Genomic DNA, 24,611 nt, shown 5'->3' with positions numbered 1-24,611 from the left:
AAGGTTCTCTCTTTATCTTTAATTTTTGACATTTTGATTATAATGTGTCTTGGTGTGGTTCTCCCTGGGTCCGATAAGTCTATTTCCTTCCTCAAGTTAGGGAAATTCTGCTGCTTTATTTTTTCACATAATTTTTCAATTTCTAGTTCTTCTTCACCTTCTGGCAACCCTATAATTCGGATATTCACTCTCTTATAGTTGTCCCAGAGGTTTCTGAGCTTTTCCTCATTTTCTTCACTTCTCGTTTCCTCTTTCTGCAACGGTTGACTGTTTGTTCCTTCCCTATGTTCCAATTTGTTGATTTGATCTGTTTTTCCTTCCCTCACCACTTGTTTCGTATGTGTTTTTGCTCATTTCAGCAGGACTGGCCTTCATTCCTTCCCCGTCTTGATTAAGTCCCGCTGTTATTTCCATAAGCTGTCTTATAACTATAGCTCTGAACTGTACCTCAGAAAGATTATCTATCTGTTCATCTGTTAATTCATATTATGTGCTTTCTGGTCAGCTGCGTGATTGGGATCTCTATCATTATCCATGCCACCCTGACAGGTTTGTTTACCTTTCCTTCTTGGGCAGGGGCTGTCACACCTCCTACGCTAGAGGGGGCAGAGCCCTGTGCACTCATCACTACCGGGTGACCCTTCTCACCACACTGTGGGCACTTTGTATGGGGGCGGGGGGCCAAGATGGATTCCTGCTGTTACTCTCCGCTGAGAGACTGGGAGCCTCCTCCTCTGTCCCCACGCCCTCTGGGCCTCACAGTCTGAGGCAATGGGGGTCTGCCTTCCCCGGCATTGGAATCATGAGCTGACGGGTCTGGACTGCAGCCGGGGGTGCTCCCCCGGCGCGTCTCGCCTCCCCTTAAATACGGGTGTCTATGCTTATCACAGTTCCACTGTTCATTGCTGCAGCTACCGCCGCCAGCACAGCTCGACCTCTCTGCCCTGGCTTCGCCCCTCCTACCCGTCCGGACGAGCACCACTTCTTTATAACTTCATACGTTGGACTTCCATGTAGCTTTATTTTCTGGAACTTCTGGTTATTTCTGGTTTTGCAGTAGTTGTATTCCTTCTTAATTGTGGAGGGAGATGAAGTGTGTCAGTCTAGGCCTCCATCTTGGCCGGAGTCTGCAGTGATTTTTTAAAAAATTACATGGATCTATACATAATATTCAAGTGGAAAGTTGTTTACTATATATTAAATGAAAAAAACAAATAGCAGAGTAGTATATACGATATGATCCAAATTGTGTCAAAAGAGGAGTGTATCTAGATAGTCAGGTAAATTTTAAGGTCTGTCCAGAAAGTATCCATCCATGTATTATGACAACCAGAGACACTTATTGAAGATGATACAGGAAACATTATACATAGGACAATGATGCCTCAGTCTCCTTCAAAGTAGGCACACAGTTCTCCCAACGTTCCTTTCACTGCTCAAAACACTCTGCAAAGTCCTTTGTTGGAATCGCCATCAGCTGCCCCATCATATTCTCCTTAATCTCATCAATAGTCTGACATCTCTTCCTTTTCAAAGGCAATTTCAGTTTTGGGAAAAGCCAGAAGTTGCAGAGTACTAAATCTGGGCTGTAAGGGGGCTGAGTCACCTGGGTGATCTGATGTTTCAACAAAAAACTCCATGACACGTGATGCATGAGTAAGTGCATTGTGATGAAGCTGCCAATTGCCCATAGCTGTGGCCGTTTTCGTTGTACTACATCTCTCTACTGAAGAATGTTGAGGTAGTACTCCTTATTAATTGTTTGGCCTGGAAGGGCATACTCATGATGGACAACACCTTCCCAATCATAAAACAGTTAACATGGTTTTGATTTTGCTTCAGCAAGATCAGCTTCTAGTTCTCGCACTGTCAGTTGCCAATCTTTGTTGATTGCAGCCTGTACATATTCACTATTCTCAGGTGTTCTGCTTGTTGCGGGCCTTCCAGAACATGGATCACTTTCAACAGATTCTCAACCATCTTTGAAGTGTTTGTGCCACACTTTTATTTGTGCTGCACTCATTGCATCATCCCTGAAAGCCTTCTGAATCACTCAAATAGTTTCTGCAGAGGAATGTTCAAGCTAAATGCAAATTCTGATGCAGATTCGTTGCTCTATTCACTCAGTCATTTTGAATGTGAATGCCACACAGTAAACAGGCTCACTCAATGACATCTACCACTCTCATCGATTAATACAGTGAAGTCATCATTGTTCACGCATGTGCATTCCAGTCCACTCTCCTTGGCTGCCAGGTTACATCGATGTCATGCAAAGTGTTCTCTTTATATTAACAATGGCTGGGCTTTTTCCGGACAGACCTTGTATAGATATGCTTCTATATGCATACAAAATTTTAGAAACCCAAGAAATATACCAGTGGGAAAAAGTCTGAGCAGTTATAGGAAAGGGTAACCTTACATCTTTTTTTTTTAAAAACGGTGACGTTTACTTTCACAATTCAAAAAGACAAAAAAATTAAATTTCTTCCATTTTTGCAAAACAGTAAACAGACAAGAGATGAATGATCAAGTTGATTAAGATGTGGAACAATAGAAATATACAATGCTGGTGGAAATATATAAATTGGCACAACTTTGAAAGCCAATCTGACATCACCTGCTAAAGTGAAGATGTGTATACCCTAGGACCCAGCAATCCCTCTCTTGATACTCAAGCAACTCCTCTTCACGTGCCCTCAAACCTGCTGAGTACTCTGAAAGAAGGTAAGGTGTTTGCACCAAAATGTAAACCAATTACTTCATTAATAAGCACCCTGTTTAATTCAGCTGCCTTTTCTTCCCTGTAGCAAAACTCTCTTGATAGATAGTATGTTCATTTAGATTCTGGTGCAAACTTACCTTGTCATGGGTTGCCACTGTGAGTATTACTGCACTAAAGAACGAGATAGAACATTCACAGTAGCATCTTTATAAGACAGACTGGTTGTTCATCAACAGAAGAATAAATTGGACATATTCATATGATTCATAACAGTGAAAATGACTCAGTTACACACAAAAATGTGGCTAAGTCTTAGGAACCACAATGGTGAAAAAATGAGTCAAAGAACAAGATACACGTTTTGATTTATATAAAAGTTCAAAAATACCCTAACTATACAATTATATTTTTTAGAGATGTAAATAAAATGACTTAAATAAAGTCAATGAAATGATAAATACAAAGTTCAGATCAGTGGGAAAAGGGGTTATTAGAGAGAAATACACAGTAAACATCAAGGTCATAACCTTTTTAAAAAACTTATGTGGTGAGTATACAAGTGTACATTGTTTTCATTATTTTAATACCTTACACATATCCCATAAATATTTTATATCTCACTGAATGCTTAATAAAAACTGTTCTAACTGAATGAAACCATCACGCTGGCCTTGGCGCAGTGCCTCGCAGCGCCAGCTCACCTGATAGCTGGGAGTGACGGAGTACTGAATGCCCGTGGCTGACTGCATGGTCTCGGCCACAGCCTCATACACAGGAGGGGCAGGGGCGAGCACACGGTGCTGATGAGGAAAAGCCTCTGTGCTACCAGGGATCCGCCTCTGCTGAGCCGCATACACCGGTGACTCCTGGTCATCCAAACGTCGCTTCATTCTGCACTCATGCTCAGGGGTGCACTAATAACCTGCAGAAACCACAAGCACAACATGCACACCAATTCATGCACTGTACCACGTGTACAATTTAGGAGCAGTCCCATGATTTAGTATAATCTCCCCTCCCAGAACTGATTATCTACTTCATTCTATGGATGATCACTGGGTAGTGTGAGTAGATGCTTGTGCACACACACCCAACATGAACAGGTTATCATAACTGAAAGACAAAATTTAAATAATAGCTTAATTTAATTTAGTTTGATACTGCAGAGTTGAAAACTAACCTCCAATTTAAAAACACAGATACAACTTTCTTTATTCTCTAGTTTTCTCCTCAAATGCCATCATTCCTAATACTAATTACATATTCACACACTACAAAAACATTCAAGTGCTTCTTCTTAACTCATTTCAAGACCTATACTCTTAACTATGGTCTAATTTCTTTTTAAGACAGATTGCTCTTTTTTTAACTAAGATTGTATGTATGTATGTGTGTATCTATATTTATTTATTTATAGAGAGAAGGAAAGAGGGGGAAAAAGAGAGGGAGAGAAACATCGATGCATTTGGTTGTCTCTCATACACACTCTGACTGGGAACCAAACCCACAACGCAGGCATGTGCCCTGACCAGGAATCAAACCTGCGGCTTTCCACTTTGTGGGATGACACCCAACTCATCAAACCACACTGGCCAGGGCTGGTCTAATTTTTAAAATATCTTTTGTTTCAACAATTAAATGGTATCATGAAAGGAGTACTGGGCCAGGAGTAAGAGAGGTATGGTTCTAGACTTGCTAATATAAGAAGTTATTTCAACATTCCATGTGAGTTCTATTTCTCCAACTATAAAATAGTCGGCAGCCGTCCGTCTCGAGAGACGATGGTGTAGCTTCTTAAGAGTCTATCTGCACCGCCGAGAATGGCTGTGCAGTCCGACTCGGGAGTGACACGGTATCTGTCTCCTCCCGTGTTGAATCGACATCTTGCGATGATGCTGGAGTGTCCTCTCCAGTGAAGCTGAAGCTACAGAGCCTGGGCAGGGTGATATGGAGGGTCTGCTATTGCCCATGCAGCAGACCCCCCCTCTCTTCGCAGCTGAAGGGTCCAAGGGAAAGACGGAGTCAATACAGCTTGGCTTCAGGTGCGCCGCAGGAGTTGCCGGTGTTGACTACAACGTCAAACCGCCTTAGGGACTCCGGCTCCGGATTTTCTGTCGGGGTTTACTCCCTTAGCCTTTCCCCTGAAGAGGTATGCCGCAAGGCAGCGGAAGTTTTTTGGAGTCAGAGTTTTCCTTCTCTGATGTGCCCTGACTGGAAGATCGAACCAGCGACACTTAGCTCGCAGGCCGACGCTCAATCCACTGAGCCAAACCAGCCAGGGCTCAACTATAAAATAACAACTTCGAAATAGGTAATTTCTAAGGTTTCTTCTGACTAGCACTATTGAACACTAAGGAGATTTCAGAATCCCTTAATTTAATAATTCCTCTGTGGTGGTGGTGGGGATACTTTCTCTCCTGCAGGGGGACACTTTCTTTCCTGCAGGACACAAAAAGTCTAGTAACAGTGACCTGGCTCTGGCTGCTGTGGCTCAATGGATTGAGCACCGGCCTGAGATCTGAAAGGTCACAGGTTCAATTCCCAGTCAGGGCATGTTGCTGATTTGCGGGCCAGCTCCCCAGTTGGGGGTGTGCAAAAGGCAACCAATGTTTCTCTTGCACATAGATGTTTCTCTTCCTTTCTTCTTTCTCCCTCCCTTCCCCTCTCTCTAGAAATAAGTAAATTAAATCTTAAAGATAGGAAAACATACAAACACTGGCCATGAATCTGGTTGGGTCTTTTCAGAACTATTACCACACAGTATCACTAACACAAATGTATCAATAAGAATGCTCGAGCCCTGGCTGGTGTGACTCAGTGGATTGAGTGCTGGCGTCCAAACCAAAGGGTTGCTAATTCCATTCCCAGTCAGGGCACATGCCTGGGTTGCGGGCCAGGTTCCCAGCTGTGGGCATGTGAGAGGCAACCGGTCGATGTATCTCTGACACTTCAATATTTCTCTCCCTCTCTTTCCCTCTCTAAAAATAAATAAATTAAATCTTAAAAAAAAAAAAAACCTGTTAAAATAGAATGCTCCAGTCAGCCAAAGAAAATGGGGCAGCCCTACCACTTATTCATTCATAAAAAAATACCTTTGAAACAAAAAACACAGTTAATAGTAGACCTCACAAAGCAAGCCCCCCATCTGAGGCAAGGCTCTTTATGTAAATAAGAGAAGGAAGGAAGAAAGGAGAGGGAGAGAAAGAGAGAGAGGGTGGGAGAGAGGGAGAGAGGGAGGGAGGGAGGGAGGGAGGGAGCGAAAGAAAGCCTCTACCTATTTTCTAAGTCACCCATCCATCCCTGGGAACATGAAAAACCCTGAAGGTGAAACAGTCCTCACAAGGCCTGCCCAGGGCCGCTTGACCTCTTCTCTGTCCTATCATTCTCACCCAGCCTATTGCTCTCTCAGCCTTAAAATAGTGTCTGTTTTTTCTCACACTTCACAACTCTTAAGTTGGCCCTGACAAGTCAGCACAATTGTTTCACTTGCAAATCACCTATTTAATACTATCTTTTTGTAAATATCAAAATCACAAATAATCTCTTTCTGTTGACTCTAACTTTTGATCAAAGGACTAAGTCTCCAAAATTTATTTGTGATAATACGTTGAACTCAGTTAACTGGAGTTGAAAACATAGTGCTGACAGATACTGAAGGAAAATAATTTAAATGTCTTAACTGATCATGTTTTTCTTAGGCTTTTATAGTTAAGTAGTATGTTTAGCTCAATATTCCAAAACTTTTCAGGCATAGTAAGAGATTAGAAATACAGACTTACCCAATCTATGTGATACTTACAAGCCACCAGTCAACTGACTATAAAACACTCAACCTCAACCTATTTTGAGATGAGAAAACAGGTCTAATAAATGCACAGAGTAAAAAGTCTTAAAGACCTTTTAGCTGCTACTTCTATATCGTCGTCGTCGGCAGCCGTCCGTCTCGAGAGACGATGGTGTAGCTTCTTAAGAGTCTATCTGCACCGCCGAGAATGGCTGTGCAGTCCTACTCGGGAGTGACACGGTATCTGTCTCCTCCCGTGTTGAATCGACATCTTGCGATGACGCTGGAGTGTCCTCTCCAGTGAAGCTGAAGCTACAGAGCCTGGGCAGGGTGATATGGAGGGTCTGCTGTTGCCCATGCAGCAGACCCGCTACTTCTATATACAGAGATGAGATGATCTAGACCATAGTTTGGTCTTGGGTTCTGTTGGTTTGAAACCTAGGTGCTTAAACTCACCTAATATTAATCTTTGTAACCAAAAGCCAAGTCATCACTTCATAAATGGAAAACAAAATTTAGATTGGAAGAGCACAGCATAGGAATATGGAAAAAAAGACTAGAGTACCTGTCAAGACCTGGATTCTAATCAAAATTCTGACTCAAAGTTCTATAACTTTGGTCTGTTTCCTGATCTGCAAAAGGAGGTAATTAGACTACACTAGTGATTCCCAAACACTGGTATATGAACCATCTACAGGAAAATGAAAAACTAAGGAGGGAAAAAAGAATTGTGATAAATTTTCATGGGTTATTAAAATGCTTTATTCTGATATCATGTCCTATCTTTTTGCTATTAAAACATCATTTCTTTTATAAACTGATTGTGATTTTATAAAGTACAGGTAACCCTGTATAACATGGCTGTTAGGTTCCTAACAAACGCCATGTTATGCAAATCCGTGCTATACGAAACAAAAAACTAGTACAAAAAGGGGGTTAGGTTCCAAAAATTTTAAAAACATATTATTATATTTTTATAATTAAGATAAATCTTTATTAAAGCAATTTTCACCAAAAGTATTACATATTAACATGAATTAAGTAATGTTTTCTTCATCATCCCTACTAAGCTCCATTAACCGAATGCATTTTTTGACAAGATATCCTCATCTTCTGAACTTTCTTCAGCATTATCTTGATTTCTATGTTCTACTTTTTACAAAAAATCTGTTATTTTAGATTGCTTGCTTTTAGCTGAGAGGTGTTTATAAAGTTTGTTATATGGTGCTAAGCACTTTTGGAGTTCTCAAAATATGACTCTAACTAATGTTCCATGAACAAAATGGGTTTAAAATTGATAAATTTAAAAATTCTACAGGCAAATCTGATACGATGCATGCACTCGAATGAAAAATTTTGAATGAGTTATCTTTTGCTCTTAAAAGCTTTTATCACGTTCAGTACTGGACGGGGATTTCCTTAATTTCGTGTTACATGGGAGTTTTCCCCAATTCTCTGTGTTACAGAAGTACTGTGTTGGGGTGGTGGATACTTGTATTTACCCTAATTTCATTTGCCTCTAAAGAGTTTGCCCTCCAGACCATCTCCATGACATGGAAGATGTTACACAGGGTCTGTACTTCCTCTTAACTGTACTTGACTCCTTAAAGGCCACTACTCCTAATTCTATTCTTTAACTGGTTCTCAAATAAATTGCTTCTTTAAGAACATAGCCACTCCCTTATTTCAGGCACTCATCATCCCTTACACCTTAATTGTTTCCAACACCCTTCGGCCTCTCTCCAGTCTAGTCTACCTTCTAGGTTGTTTTGAAAATGGTGAATCCCAAATGCAAGTCCAATCCAGTTGTAAATTCATCACTGGCTTCCCACCACTTAAAATAACAACCAAATTCCCTATAAAATTCTTCCTTACTGATTGCGGGATAATTTAACTTACTAATGATCTCTCTCAAGTCCCCACCCTCTCATCCAGTCCAGTCAGAATGTCTTCCTAAACAAGCCACAAGTCTATAAGCTTCTTCAAGGTAGAGTTCTTTTCAAATTTGTCTGCATTCCCCCACAGTCCTAACACATCACAGATACTCAAATACTGTATACACAGAAGGGAAAGAATAGCATAAGAGTTAACATAACGATAGTTAGCAAATATTGAGTGCCAAGCACCATTCTACACAATTTATAAATACTAATTTAACCCCACAACTAGGTAGTTATTCTCTCTTTTACAAATGAGGAAACTGAAATACAAAGACTAAGTGAACTGCCCAAGGTTACACAGCTAACGGGCAAAGCTGAGATATGAATCCATGAAATCTGCCTCCATAGCACGGATTCTTAACCCACCTCTCACAAAGAGGAAAAAGGAAGGAAGAAGGAAGAGTTCCCTTTCACTTAGTTAAGGCACACATGCTCAAGCAACTCCAGTTTTCTTGAATTCTCATACACTTAGTTCATTCATCGTCTCAACCCAATAAAGCAGGAATGCTTTGGTAGCATTCATTCATTCAATTAGCAAATATTCAGTGAGCAGATATGAAGGTGGTAGATAATCTTGGCCCTTACCCCATAAAAGCTTAAAAACTAGTTGAAAAGACCCTATACAGTCTCACTAGTTATCTAAGGAATACAGTAGTCCCTCTCTATATAGTGGTCCACTTATCACGGCCTCACTGTATTGTGGGATTTTAAAAAATATTGTATTTAATTACTTATCGTGGATTTTTCGCTATATCGTGGGATTTTGCGGTACTGTATATGTATGTTGTTAAAGTTACGTAGGTTTCAGAGTGTAGAATATGTTTAAGAACATAAGTAGTGTTTATAAAAGTGTGGAAAAGGTTAATAAAGGAGTGGGAAAGGTTAATAAGGGACTGGGAACAGTTTACAAGTGTGTGGGAAGGGTTTATAAAGCCTTAAAATATATATAAATACTAAAATAAATGTAAGGTTCCTACTTCGTGGATTTTCACCTATCACGGGAGGGTCTAGAACGTAATAGCCGCGGTAAGTGAGGGAATACTGTATAAAGTAAAATGATACTTACCCCAAAGGAACTAAAAGAGAATGATGATGTGTGGGTAAGTGTGCAGGCACTTGGTGCAAGTTTTTCTTTTTTAAAATTTTTTTAAAATTTATTTTTAGAGAGAGGGGAAGGGAGGGAAAAACATCAATTGGTTGCCTCTCCAACTGGGTACCTGGTCTGCAATAAATTCCAGGCATGTGCCCCAATTGGAATTCAAACACAACCTTTTGTGGGAGAATGCCCAACCCACTGAGCCACACCAATTAGGGCTGGTGGAAGTTTTAATTAGTCCAAACTATTTGGTTGGCAACTTGCAGGCATGTATTAAAATTTTTAATTAAATTTAAAATGTGCATACCCTTTAACTCAGCCAATTCCACTTCTAGGTCTCTTTCCTACACATCTACCAAGTATATTTATTGCAGCAAAGTATAAAAAAATCCAAATGTCTATCAATAGCTAAATAAACTTAGGGTTCCCCTCCAAGGAAAGCACTCTAAGACATACTATTAGTGAAAAGAACAAGCTACAGTTTTGTTCCCTTACACCTCAGTGTGATCTCAACACAACACAATGTACTCTTTTTAAGATTTGTGCATTTCACTGTGTGTAAATTTTGCATGAAAAGGAAAAAAAGCTTTAATCAAATACTGAACTCTAGAAAAGAATATGCATGCTCAAACACTCAGGTGAAAGTATACTATAATGCCTGAAATTTATTTCATTTTTCTAATCTTCAGCCTAGGACATGCTTATTGGTTTTAGAGAAAGGGGGAGAGAAACATCATCAGTTGCCTCTCACCTTGACTAGGACCAAACCCCGAAACCTAGGCATGTGCTCTGACCAGGAATGAATTTACTTTGACATACATCAAGAAATTATTTTGGAATAACAGATGGAGGGATGGATAGATGGATATATGATAAAGCAATTTCTTTAAAAATGGTAATGATAAAATCTAGCCCAGGCTGGGTGGCTCAACTGATTGGAATGTCATCCCATAAACCAAAAGGTTGCGGGTTCAATCCCTAGACAGGGTTAAATTCCCAACTGGGGTGCAAATGTGAGGCAACTGCAATGTTTCTCTCTTCCATCCTCTCTTTCTAAATCAATAAACAAATCCTCAGAGGAGGATTTAAAAAAAAAGAAAAATATGTAAGTGGTAGCATGTATGGGTGTCCACTATAAAATTCTATCAATTTGCTGTATATTTGAAATTTTTCTTAAAATATTGGTAGGAAAAGCTAATGATACACATCAGTTTACGATTGGTAAAAATAAATACTACACATTTGGAAAGGAGTAGGAATGTGTACACTGGAAAGACTATACAAAGACAGTAAATGTTCAGTTATATCTTGAAAATAGGGACAAATTTGGGCATGGGGTAAACAGGAGAAATTAAAATATTACAGTAACTATAGACTTACATGTGATAGTTATTTATATCTTTGCCAATTCATCCGTAGGTTTGCAGCTGTGATTATACTTGTATTTATTAATTATTGAATTATTTTCTGTGCGAACAACTGTAAACCTACTTTTGCTTCACCCAGTGCCTACCTGTGCAAGTGTCAGGATTCGAGCACTGAATAGCACAGACTTCCTGCCCCACAACGACCATGCTGACATGGACTCCTATCAGTTGATGTGTTCCTCACAACAGATGGCGCGTACCCAGAGAACACTCCCATTTAGATGAAAACTAACACTCAAAAAAATTAAGTGACTTGTTCAAGGTCATCGTCGGCAGCCGTCCGTCTCGAGAGACGATGGTGTAGCTTCTTAAGAGTCTATCTGCACCGCCGAGAATGGCTGTGCAGACCGACTCGGGAGTGACATCGTATCTGTCTCCTCCCGTGTTGAATCGACATCTTGCGATGACGCTGAAGCTACAGAGCCTGGGCAGGGTGATATGGAGGGTCTGCTGTTGTCCATGCAGCAGACCCCCCCTCTCTTCGCAGCTGAAGGGTCCAAGGGAAAGACGGAGTCAATACAGCTTGGCTTCAGGTGCGCCGCAGGAGTTGCCGGTGTTGACTACAACGTCAAACCGCCTTAGGGACTCCGGCTCCGGATTTTCTGTCAGGGTTTACTCCCTTAGCCTTTCCCCTGAAGAGGTATGCCGCAAGGCAGCGGAGGTTTTTTGGAGTCAGAGTTTTCCTTCTCTGATGTACCCTGACTGGAAGATCGAACCAGCGACACTTAGCTCGCAGGCCGACGCTCAATCCATTGAGCTAAACCAGCCAGGGCCTGTTCAAGGTCATATACCTGGCTAAAAGAGCAAGAGGCTAAACTCTCCTTAGAATACATGGCCAATCTGAAGTAGAAATATCAGACAGACTTTAGTATCCTGCTTGCAGAGAGGTAGAGTATAATTCCAGACTATAAAGTATTCAAACTACAGCTGGTATGATTTTAAGATGCTATTGTGGTCTCCAACTGTTTTGGATTTGGAGCTTTACACTGCTCAGAACTCTCGTCTATGAGAACAATTTAAAAAAAAAATCATGTTGGAGGGAGTTTGAGGGATGGAATCTGTTGAAAAAGACCTGTGTGAACAAACAATGTCAGCAGAACACTAAAATGTCACCTGGCCATGAGCGATAATATAAAGTGGGAACAACTCCAAAATCATGCAAAAGCATCATAATGTCCAAGTAAAGCAAGTAGAGGAAGGCAATTTTGACACTGCAGGGTAGGCTTCTGGAGTAGGGTTGAAACTGTAAGCCAGTGTGACAAATTTAGAAGGGCAGAGGTAAAAGCTAACTCTTTCAGAATAAGAAAAGTAAGTTTTCTAGTTCACAACCTAAAATGTCTTTAATTACAATAGTTTCCCCTCTTTATTCTAATCCAGACATCTCCATGATTACTAAAATCCAAATGGAAAAATCCAACTTCAAAGAATCTTATCTTTTCATTTAGATTAAATTTCATAAATTAGCTTAAATGGAGGCAATAGAATTATTTCAGTCAAGATAAGCTCAGAGTAATAAGAGTGTATGGAACAAACGACCCTATTCTGGGCTCTTTTAAGTATACAATATTGTACTTTATGTTTTGAAATGCATTTAATTTATGGTTGACCCTTTAGTGCCTCTTTCTTTTGTATTGAAATCATCCTGAATTAGACACACTTTTAAGTTCCTTTATTTATATAATTTTCAAAATCCTCTGATATTATTCTCTTATTGGTGGTCAACATCACATAAAATCATGTGTCCTGATCAGTTTTCTTCAATTAACACTCTTGAAAAAAATGGAAAGTCTCTCTTCAAAAGCTAAGGAAATGTTATCAAAGCATTAAGTGGAGGTAATTATTTCAAACCAGTGCAACTGCCCATCACAGTATACTTCAAAACCTGTCTGAACCTCCACTTCTGAATTTAACTCTGCAAGAATATAAAAAGTACGCCAGAATAAATGAGAAGGGCAATCTATTTAAATTTCCCATGTTACTTAGAATAACAGTTCAACTAAATTAACTTAATCTTCTCAAAAAAAAAAAAAAACAAAAACAGAACTTTTTTTTTTTTTTTAAGGGCATTGCCCTCAGCAGTCCTCCAGACCTGTCTCTTGCTTCTACAGTGTTTGGATGAAACAGACCCAGGGATGCCCCTTCTTCAAGGCCTCTGAACACCCTGCAGCATCCTTTTACAATCACTACCTTTGGAACCACCTCAGCTATCCTCAGCCTCTGAGACCAACCAAACACTGTTTTTTGACCTTAACTCCTTATTGTCAAACCACCATGAGCTCCCCCAAATTCATCAGAATTATTCCACTGACATGGAGGCTGCCATCAACCGCCTGATCAACCTGCCTCTATGGGTCTCCCACACTGGGTCTCCCACACCTACCTCTCTCTGAAGCCTTCCCAAGATGAGTAGAGTAATTTTGGGATGCCATGGAAGCCACCATGGCCATGGAGAAGAACCTGAACTGAGGGCTCTTTTGGCTCTGCATGCCCCGGGCTCTACCAGCAAAGACCCTCAGCTCCATGACTTCCTGGAGAGCCACTTCCTGGATGAGGAGGCGAACCTCATCAAGAAGATGGGAGCCCACCTGACTAACTTCCACAGGGAGGCCAGCTGCTGGCCCCCAGGCTGGGCTGGGTGCGTATTCCTTTGAAAGGCTCAACCTCATGCAGGACTAGGAGCCTTTGGAGCCCAGAGGCCTTTGAAGGGCCCCCTCTGCATTCCCCTGGGGTCTGGCTTTTGCCTGAACCTCTCCCTGAAATCACTAGGCTTGCTTTTAACCACCCTGGAGCCCTCCCCAATGCATTGGACTAAATGGAAACAATAAAGCTTTTTGCAGTTAAAAAAAGAAAGAACAAAAGAAAAGAAAGAAAGAAAGAGAAAGAAAGGAAGAAAGAAAGAGGAAAGAAAAAGAAAAGGAAAAGACCACCACTAGATCTAATGCCCAAGCCTCCCCTGAATTCAATGGTCCTCAACCAGGGGAGATTTTTGCTCCAAAGCACATTTGGCAATGTTAGAAGAGACTTTTGGTTGTCACAACTGGGGAAAGAGTGGTGCTACTGGCTTTTCATTAATAAATAGAAAGACCAACGATGTTGCCAACATCCTACAATGCAGAGGACTGCTCCCTACAATAAATTATTCAGCCCAAAATATTAATAGTGCCAAGGCTAAGAAAACGTAATCTAATATTATGATACAGTATTCCCTCACTTATCGCCAGTATTATGTTCGAGATCCCCCCACGAAGTAGGAACCTTACATTTATTCTACACTCTTAAACCTACGTAACTTTAACAACATACGTATACAGTACCACAAAATCCCACGATATAGCGAAAAATCCGCGGTAAATACAATATTTTAAAAAATCCCACGATACAGTGAGGCCGCGATAAGTGAACCACGATAGAGAGCGACTATTGTAATCCCATTTAGCATATACCCTTTGTGAGCTTTGGTGGGATTATGTCATACTGTGGTGTGACAATTTTTAGAAAGGTGGCTCAGGACAATCATCTTGGTTACATGAAAGATATCATTGCTTTCTTTATGACATGTAATTCACCTTTAATCCTCAATATACAAAAAATAAACAAACAAAAAACCCCACAAAAAATGAAACAAAAAACAAACCAACTTATCATTAGCATTTACCATTTGGGTAAAAAACAATTTCATTCAAAATTTTAGTAAGAATTAATACACTAAGTCCAAATTATTATTTCATGTTTTCCAGGTTTTGAAGATATGCTTAAATACCCAAATAGGCAATGTCCATTAAAATACACTGACAGTCATCAACGGTGATGTCATTTTGAAAATTTTGATTCCAGATTTCAGGTACATCTCTAGTTCTAGCTTATAATCACTTCTGGGTCTTTTTTTTTTTTTTTTTCTCTTTGCCCTTGCATCATCAGACACAATACACTAAAAACTCAGTTTTCCTAAAATTAAAAAAAAAAAAAAAAATTATGTATTGACTTTAGAGACAGAGAAGAAGGGAAACAGAGAAACATCAATTTGTTGTTCCACTTACTTATGCATTCACTGGTTGCTTCTTGTATGTGCCCTGACCAGGGATTGAATCCTCAACCTTACTCTATTTGGGTGATGCTCTAACCAACTGAGCTACCAGGCCAGGGCCTGAAGTTCACGTCTTAATTTGGTTAAAAAGAGGGCAATCATCTTCTAAGCTCCACATTGCAAGCATTATCAGTTTCAGACAATAAATACCAATTAGGACAATCAATCCCAAGACTTATTTTCATTTCTACATCATGTTCATGTCCAAGTACCTCTGTACACACACCTGTCTGTGTCCACTTAACACCATACAAAGTAAGTTTTGGTACACAAACATCTTAAAAGATGAAAGAATACTACTGTACATCCATTTAGCAAATTGGACTGATTTTGCCTCTTGTTGAAAATACTGCATTCTGCCCTGGCTGGTGTGGCTTTGTGGACTGAGCGCTGGCCTGGAACCCACCAGAAGGCCGTCGGTTTGATTCCCTTGTCAGGGCACATGCCTGAGTTGTGGGCCAGGTAGAGAGGTAACAACTGATGTTTCTCTCCCTCTCTTTCTTGCTCCCTTCCCCTCTCTCTAAAAAGAAATAATATCTTAGGAAATAGTGCGTTCTGAAGTCCTTCCTATTGAATAACTACCTAGATGAGTCATTCATGAATATGAAGACAACATTCTCTTATTTTTCCCTCAGAAATATACTGTCGACTCAAATTCTTCAAATTGAGAAAATTCATCTAGGATATTCTCATCTGAAGACTCATAGTCTGCGACTTGGCTTATATTGTACAATCATACTATTACCACCATTATGGTCTACAGTGCTGCTATCTATTGCATTGCACTCATCTACTAGTTCCTCTAATAATTGTGAAATGTCTTCCTGTTAGTGTTCTTCTCTTTGCCATTATAAGAGGAAAATAAAAAATTATGGATTATTAAATATGTTCAATGAAAGTTTTAAAAAGTTATGCAGTATACAGAACTGTCATATATCTTTCACCAGATCCTCCAAAATTAACATCCTATATAATGTTTACGACACTACATCCCAACTTCTTATATACTTTTCTTGAAAGATGATGTAATGCTTTGGACAAAAAGCAGTAAGAAAACTAGTGTAAAATTGCTCTGTGCCAAACTAAATAAGGATCCTTGTTTTCTCCTATGTGTTTGAAGAAAATATAAAATCTGTCACTCTGCTTAAAAAAAAAAAAAGAAAAAAAAAAAACTGAAGTGTAACAGATATGATTTATTTTACTGCTGTATCATCCTTATAGATAATTCCATCATTCTTCCATTTTCTTATTATTTTTAAAAGATTTTATTTATTCATTTTTAGAGAGAGGGGAAGGGAGGGAGAAAGAGGGAGAGAAACCTTGATGTGCAAGAGATATACATTGATCAGTTGCCTCTCACATGCCACCAAGTGGGGACCTGGCCTGCAATCCAGGCATGTGACCCAACCAGGAATCAAAACAGCAACCTCTTGGTTTGCAGGCTGGCACCCAATCCTTGGAGCCATACCAGCCAGGGCCATTGACTTATTATTTTAGTCTTTAAGCATAGTTGGGAATAATGATGAGTAATGATGAAATACCAAAATGTTTCAAGATATAGGAAAACTAAGAACATTAAGATCCCACAATATAGCTCAGATGTAGAAATGATAAAAACTAAAATGAGTTTATTCCATTAAAAAAGAAGTAAATTTTATCGTTGTTCTTTTGAAGAACTCCAATAAAAAATAAAAGTCATGAAATGTAAATCTTTACAAATAGTACTGCTCAAAAAGACTCAAAAACTAAAATTGGGTCCAACTGACCCTGATGTTATAGGTAGCAAATTAACAGAAAACTATTTAGTTCAATTCAAAAGGTATTTATTTATTGTATAAATGTTACCTTTCTGATTTAGATCAGTGTACTACAGTTTTGTTGAGATGCACTTGAGAAATCTGGGTGAGGGTTATATGGTAATTTATTTGTTTTATTTTGCAACTTTTTAAAAGTCTAAAATTATTTCAAAATGAAAAGTTATAGTAATCATGGGTGAATATAAGAGAAGGAAATCATCACATATCCCTATTCTCAAAGATGTTAACATTTAGTTTGTGTGATAAGGTTTCTATAAGTTATTTAAGAATGGTAAAAACCACAAAGTAAGTGTAACAGAAGATACGCTGGCTAAAGCTATAAAGAAAGCACTATAGCCCTGGCTGGTGTGGCTCAGTGGACTGAGCACCCATCTGTGAACCAAAGGGTCGCTGGTCTGATTCCCAGTCAGGGCACATGCCTGGGTTGTGGGCCAGGTCCCCAGTTGGGGGTATGTGAGAGGCAACCACACATTGATGTTTCTCTCCCTTCCTTTCTCTCATCCCTCCCCTTCAAAATAAATAAATAAACAAACAAACAAATAAATAAATAAATAATTTTTTTAAAAGAAAGCCATTATAAAGAACAGGACTTGAGAAGATTCTCAAGAGGCTACTAGATGTGTCACTTATCTCATACGCCTTTAACCTATACCTGTATTTCTGTCCCTACACAGACATGGGCATACGTATCTTTCATCATCTTTGTATCCTCAATCTTCAGCATACGGTCTTGTCTGTGGAGAAAACCAAATAATTCATGCATGGCATACATCCTCTTAATGTTTACTGAGCACATACTATGTGCCAGGCCTTGTTCCAAAAGCTGCGGCTATAACAGTAAACAAAACAAAAACTTCCTCCCTTATGAAGTTTACATTTTAGTGAGAGAAACAGACAAGAACCAAAACATTCAGAATATTAGACAGTGACAAGTGTTAAGAAGAAAAAGCACAGAAGGTTTTTGAAATGTTACGTAAAAGTGACCCAAGAATACTTCACTGATAAGGTGACTTTTGAGAAAAGGCAGTAAGGAGCTAGCCATGTGGGAATCAGTACAGGAAGCATTATAGGCAGAAGGGCAGCAAATGCAATGACCCTGATGCACACATGTGCTTGATATTTTCCAAGAACAGCAAAAAGACTGTGTAGCTGCAGAAGAATGGAAGAGAGATTAGGAGAAAATGAAGTCAGAGAGGTAATGAGGTTGGGAGTAGTAGGTAGGGAGCATATCATGTTTGTTCTCATTGTCATAATAAGGACTCTGACTTAATACTCAGACTGAAATGGGAAGCCACCGGAGAGTTTAAAGCAGGGAAGTAACATGGTCTGACTTAGGTTTTATAAGAACCACTTGGATTGCTGTGTTAATAAAATAATATGAAATGTAAACTGTGACTGAAAAATAAAATTAAAAATAAAAAACTGAAGAGGGGCAATAACAAAGCAGAGTGAACAGTTAAGGTGATATTGAGATAATACAACCTACAGATATTAGTGGCACTTACTGCTGTAGTAGGGGGCTGGAGGGATTAAGTGGTCAAATTCTGGACAGTATTTTAAATACAGAGCAAAGAGGATTTGTCAACGGATCTCATATGAAGAAGACAGAGAGAAGTCAAAGATGCCTAGTGGATATCCAAGAATAAACATGAAGAAGTGGGCCACTAGATATGTTAGTCTATATAGTACAGGGAGGTCCCCAGTTAAAGGTAGAAATTTGAGTTATCAGCATTGTTTCGATTTTAGAAAGGTAATAAGAGTACATAGGGTAGCTCTCCAAAATCAAGCATATTCACATTTTTGCACCAAGTGGGACAGCCTAGATCAGTTAGTGCCCCTAAATTGGTTGTGGAAACAAACTTACAAACCTACCAACAGTCAACAATTCTTGCATTTCAGAGATACAGATAAGGGACTGTGGTCCTAAATGGGTGGCCCAGCTTGGTGGAGCGTCATCCTGTGTACCAGAAGGTTGCAGGTTTGATCCCTGGTCGGGGCACATATGGGAGACAACTAATTGATGTTTCCCTCTCTCCCTCTCTTTCCCTTCTCTCTTTAAAAATCAATAAATAGCTCTTCGGGTGAGGTTTGTTTTTTTTTTAAGAATCAGAAAAATAAAATTTCTTGAAATATTTGGAAATAATAATTTAATAATGGTAGACTCATGAGTCACGGACTACCCAAGTATGCTGCTGGATAGGTTTCACTATTTGACCTTAACCTCAACAAAAAACAAATATCCAGATTTACTTCAACTGCTTCAAGAAGATAAAAACCCTAAGACGTTACTGCTACTACTCATTTGTTAGCAGAAACATGAATCCATGTGAAGGAAAAGAATATTTAGGAAATAATAATTGACCATATTGATAATATATCTTGAGCCTGACATAGTAACAGTAATATATATGCCAACTTCATAATTTCTTTATCGTGATTCTTAACTTTCCAAAGCAGTAGAAACAATCAGGTCTGCAAACTAAAGAGAACAGAATTCACAAACTCTGGAAGAGAGATGACAAATTCACCTGCCAATTTCAGCACGATGCCATTTCTTCTAACATTTCAAAGCATCCTCTGGCGTACTTTGAGTGAGATGTGTAGGTCACTTAACCACTAGACTCAAGTAGATCTATGATTTCAGATTCCACCCTCCTCTTTCTCATTCACTGTCCCCTCTCCCTCCATTCAAAGGTAAGCTCCCCTTCCTCTGAATTCCTTACAGCTCTTCATACTTGACTCTCATGACATTCAATCTACCCTGATGTGTAGTAAAATCATTACATGTATATTTATTTGTCTTTCCTTCTAACAAAGTAAAACCTCTAGAGGACAAAGTTTCTTCCTGTGTCAGCTATTTAAGAAGACGGTCACTGAATAAGTGTTGACTCACTTCACCTTTAGAACCTGAGTCCCAATCTTTTTCCTCAAAGCTGCTTAAAAGCACACTGCTGGTTCCTCAAAAAGTTAAACAAAGAACTGCCATATGTTCCAGCAACTCCACTTTTTGATATATACGCCAAAGAATCAAAGCAGGTACTTGAAGAGATATTTATACACCCATGTTCATAGAAGCAGTATTCACAATAGCCGAAAGGTGGAAACAACCCAACAACCCAAATGACCACTGACATAAGACTGAATAAATGCAATGTGGTATACACATAAAATGGAATATTATTCACCATCTAAAAGGTAATTCTGACACATGCTACATACAACATGGATAAACCTTGAAGACATTATTCTAAGTGAAGTAAGCCAGACACAACTGACAAATACTGTAAGAGTCCATTTCTATGATGTATTTGAGCATAGTCACATTCACAGAAACAAAGTAGAATAGTGGTTGTCAGGGGATAGGGGCAGATTTGTTATTGTTAATGGGCACAGAATTTCTGTTTGCAAAGGTGAAAAAGTTCTGGAAATGGTTGTGCTGATGGTTAAACAATGGGAATGTACTTAATGCCACTTAATTGTACACTTAACAATGGTTAAGATGGTCGTCGTCGGCAGCCGTCCGAGAGACGATGGTGTAGCTTCTTAAGAGTCTATCTGCACCGCCGAGAATGGCTGTGCAGTCCGACTCCGGAGTGACACGGTATCTGTCTCCTCCCGTGTTGAATCGACATCTTGCGATGATGCTGGAGTGTCCTCTCCAGTGAAGCTGAAGCTACAGAGCCTGGGCAGGGTGATATGGAGGGTCTGCTGTTGCCCATGCAGCAGACCCCCCCCCTCTTCGCAGCTGAAGGATCCAAGGGAAAGACGGAGTCAATACAGCTTGGCTTCAGGTGCGCCGCAGGAGTTGCCGGTGTTGACTACAACGTCAAACCGCCTTAGGGACTCCGGCTCCGGATTTTCTGTCGGGGTTTACTCCCTTAGCCTTTCCCCTGAAGAGGTATGCCGCAAGGCAGCGGAGGTTTTTTGGAGTCAGAGTTTTCCTTCTCTGATGTGCCCTGACTGGAAGATCGAACCAGCGACACTTAGCTCGCAGGCCGACGCTCAATCCACTGAGCCAAACCAAAACAACAAAACAAAACCCAGAAAAAAAAAAAGCATCCTGTTATTTCTGTTTCCTATCCTTAAATCAGAGACAGATGAGGTGTAGAGTTAAGAGCATGAACTCTGGAACCAAAATGCCTGGATTCAGATCCTTGCTTGATCACTGCGTATGTCTAACCTCACTGTGCCACTCATCTTTAAAATGTGGATTCCATGGATTCCACTACATAGTGTTGCCATGAAGATTAAATAAATGGGTTAATAAATGTATACAGCCTAACTGAATGCCTGGAACATAGTAAGGGCTCAATAAATGTTGAATTATGATCATTCAAGGAGACAAAGGATGCACTTTGAAAAAGCATGTAACTCATTTTTGTAAGAACTACAGAAAGTAAAGCTTAAGAAACTCTTGGTTGGGGAGTTAATGAGAAAGCCTTTTAAGGGACTGTACTAAATTACTGAATGCAGTAAACATCTTTTAATTCCAACTAAAATTCACAGCCACATCTGTCTTGCATAGTTCTCCAGTATCCTGTCTGCTTCCACTGAAGATTTAAACAGGACTATGCTTTGCCAGGAATCTTATCACATTTCTACACAGCTCCTTCCTTAAAAAAAAAACAAAACAAAACAAAAAAAAACTTACTCTTTAATTACATTATCTTAATTACAAAGTGCCAATCTATCGAGGGTCTTTAATTCTGAAAAACTACATAGCATATAATACTGATCTTTGGACAAGTAAGAAGCATTTATGAAAAGTTTCCGAGAACAGCATATCCAGGTTCTTAACTTGAATTCTTAAAACCTATGAGGGGACATGTGACCCTGCCACACCAATAGACAACATGTTCTCTAGGGCAAGAATCAGATCTTCCATTTCCCAGCACATAGCACTGTGAATAGCGGGGACCCATGTGCTGATTAAACTTTCCTGAGTGGTAAATTCTCAAATACCTTCAGTATCTTTTTCAGTTTATAGCATGAAGAAAAACACCCAGGTTTTCAGGCTCCACACCAATTATATTACAGCCACCATTAATTAAACTGAAAAGCTACTGTGGTCCCTATTTCCTTAGCTGGTAAGGTGAGACCTACTTTCTCCACATGTGTTTAGCATAGGTCACCAAGCTCTCAGTTCCAACTGAACAAAGCATAAATCTAGAGTTTAACTTCAGGTCAATTAGCCAGAGGGCTTGCTCAGACCTTAGTAAATATATTCATTCAATGTTTAGTTTCTCATTAAAACTACTTAAAAAAATTTCTCTTAAGAACAGAGAATATCAAATCAGAAGAAAAAATCTCAAAATGATTCCTTAAACCTGGGATGTACTAAGGCAAATCCTCAATACACGTTGAGGGTGGGGGAGCGCTACATGTCATAAACAACGATGTCCTTGCCTTCACCCTACTTTCAATAAAACAGATCAAGAACATTATGTTTTAATTATAAATAGCAATTGGTCTGGATGTTCTAAATTAATCACATAAAACCAGAAGACTTCTCAAGAACACCTATAACGACCTATCTGAAAATTGTTTCTTTGTGAAATTATGCTTATATAGAACTAGCTGTATAAAGTATTAAAAAATTCAAGGGTTGAAAAAATCAGAGTATTTTATACAAAGCATGAGTTTTTTTAATCACCATCTTTTATAAACAGATCATTTAAATGTAAAATAAATCCAACCCCACCTTTTCTAAATATGACCCTTGTAAAGAGCAGCTCACAGCCTTTAGATGGCTAACTCTGTTTGAAGTCCTAAGGCACCGAAACAGTGGCTAAGTCTAACTACCCACCACCACCCTATTGGCTCAAAGGAAGGCCCGCCCCTTAAACCACGTAACTGAACATAAAGGGAACTCCCGAAAAGGTTGTCCCTGGCTACATTTCTAGTTTCTGACGATTCTCGCGGTACCTCTCCCGACCATGGTCACAGCAGGAGCAGCATTCGACCGCAGACTTCAACCAAAACACCTTGCGCACCTTACTGGAAAAAGAACAATCAAGAGAGTGGCAACGACCATGCTCCCACTCTACAAGCTGCACGGTACCATCCCCATTGCAAGGGCCAAGGCGGCGACAACAGCTCCAGTACCGGACCCTTGCGTCCTAGGGAAAAGGCACTGCGGAACCCCAAGAGTAGGTCCTGACACCACATCTCAGGTCAGCGGCGCCCTCCCACCCACGGAGGCTGAGGGCGGGGCAAATCTAGGCGCGACTCCCAGACAAATCCGACAGCGGGCTTTCAGAGCCCCGCCTCACTAGCCAAGGAGGCGGAAACCAGGGGGAGAGGAGAGCTAGGGGGCGTGGCATAATCGCTACTTACGGCCTGTCAGGCCAACCCGGTCCCGAGAAAGCGGAGGAAGGAGGACCCCACGCCCCCTCCCTGCCACGCTCCGAAGACACTCGCGGGAGACCACCTTCTCGTCCCACACCCCAACAGACCCGCGCACGGCCGCCGGCCTTGGCCCCGCCCACCCCTGGAGGACGGGAGGGGGTCACCCACAGACAGCATTTCGCAAAGGGCCAACCCCGCCCCTTTCTCCACAATCGCTAGAGCCCGCCGAACCACCCCCCCTCCCCGCCAGCAGCAGCAAGAGAGCCCGCCCTCTCCGCGCGCACCGGGACTACGCTCTCTTACCCCTCCCGCACGGAGCTAACCCGCTCCGCCCCTCCACCCCCCTCATATATCCACACACCTCCCACCCGCCGGCTCTACGGGAAGCCGAGGAGGTCAGTCCCCCCTTAAAAATACACGCTCTCGAGTCCCGCGTTACCCGCCACCAGGCTCCCCAGGCCGGCGTGCTCTCACCGCAAAGCTGCTTCGGCCGCTCCTTACTGCGTGTCCGTCTCAGCGTGAGCCTCGGGCTCAGCAGGGAGGCCCCGCGAACCGAGCAGGCATAGGCCCGCCAAAGAGGACTGGCAGCTTTCTTTCTGCTAACGGTGCGGTCACAGACCCCGATGCTCAGACTAGGAAGGAGGGAGGGAGGGAAACTCTGAGGGGGGAAGGGGAGGGGGAGAAGATGGAGAAACCGTCTCCGCCGCCTCTACCGCCGCGGCCGCTTCTCTGTTACCCGGGAAATCCCGCCCACTCCGCCGGCCCGCCCTGCAAAGGAAAGACTGAATCTCGCTCTGCCACAAGCCGTTTAACCCGCCTGTCAAAGGTTTAGCCAATCGCTGCATCTGCCCGCCCCTTAACCCTCGGCAGGGAGGGGGAAGCTGCTCACCTTCTCCACGCCTCTATTGGCGGGGAGCTTCCCGAACTCAACCCCGCCTATTGGAGGTGAACTGCTGAATCCCACCCCCAAGCCGCAACACTATTGGAAGAAGCAGAAAAGCTCTTCGCATCTCATTGGAGGACTCCACATATCACGCCCCTTGCCGTCTTAGCCACAGGCCCAACAAGTTAGCTCTCGCCCTCGCCATTCGCATTGGACGGCTACCTCAGTCTCTCCCACTGCCCTAGGAAGGTAAGTAACCGATGTGGGGTGAAATGTCCGTGAAACACGCTCCTCTTACCACACTGCCGGGCCAGGCCCCGCCCCCAACCATTGAATTGGATAGCTCGTGCCCGGTAGAAGCCCCATTGGCCGGGACTCCCGTCTAGGAAGGAGCTGACTCCGCCCCGCGCGAGGAGGCTGAACGTTAGCAGTCCTTTTGTGGAATGTTTACACTAGAGACTAAGCGCAGAGTTCCAGGGCCCGAAACAGGAGGTGCTAACGAGTTCC

At 41.2% G+C, this 24,611-nt stretch overlaps 1 protein-coding gene across 1 annotated transcript in view; it reads right to left on the bottom strand.

Annotated features, from left to right (window-relative positions):
• SIN3A (SIN3 transcription regulator family member A) overlaps window positions 1–23,928 on the bottom strand; it is a 69,478-nt gene extending 45,550 nt beyond the window's left edge. The window contains exons 1-2 of the mRNA XM_090269974.1: window positions 23,696–23,928; window positions 3,427–3,647 (exon numbers count right to left, since the gene is read on the bottom strand). Coding sequence (XP_090126100.1) covers window positions 3,427–3,615 — 189 coding nt within the window. The 5' untranslated portion in view covers window positions 3,616–3,647; window positions 23,696–23,928. The remainder of the gene's footprint in view (window positions 1–3,426; window positions 3,648–23,695) is intronic.
• Between the last annotated feature and the right edge of the window lie 683 nt (window positions 23,929–24,611).

Source organism: Furipterus horrens, unplaced genomic scaffold (genome assembly GCF_987537825.1).
Source record: "Furipterus horrens unplaced genomic scaffold, mFurHor1.1.pri manual_scaffold_3, whole genome shotgun sequence".
Lineage (NCBI taxonomy): Eukaryota > Metazoa > Chordata > Mammalia > Chiroptera > Furipteridae > Furipterus > Furipterus horrens.
The sequence above is the reverse complement of the archived record's forward strand: the minus strand, read 5'-3'. Positions and strand labels throughout refer to the sequence as shown.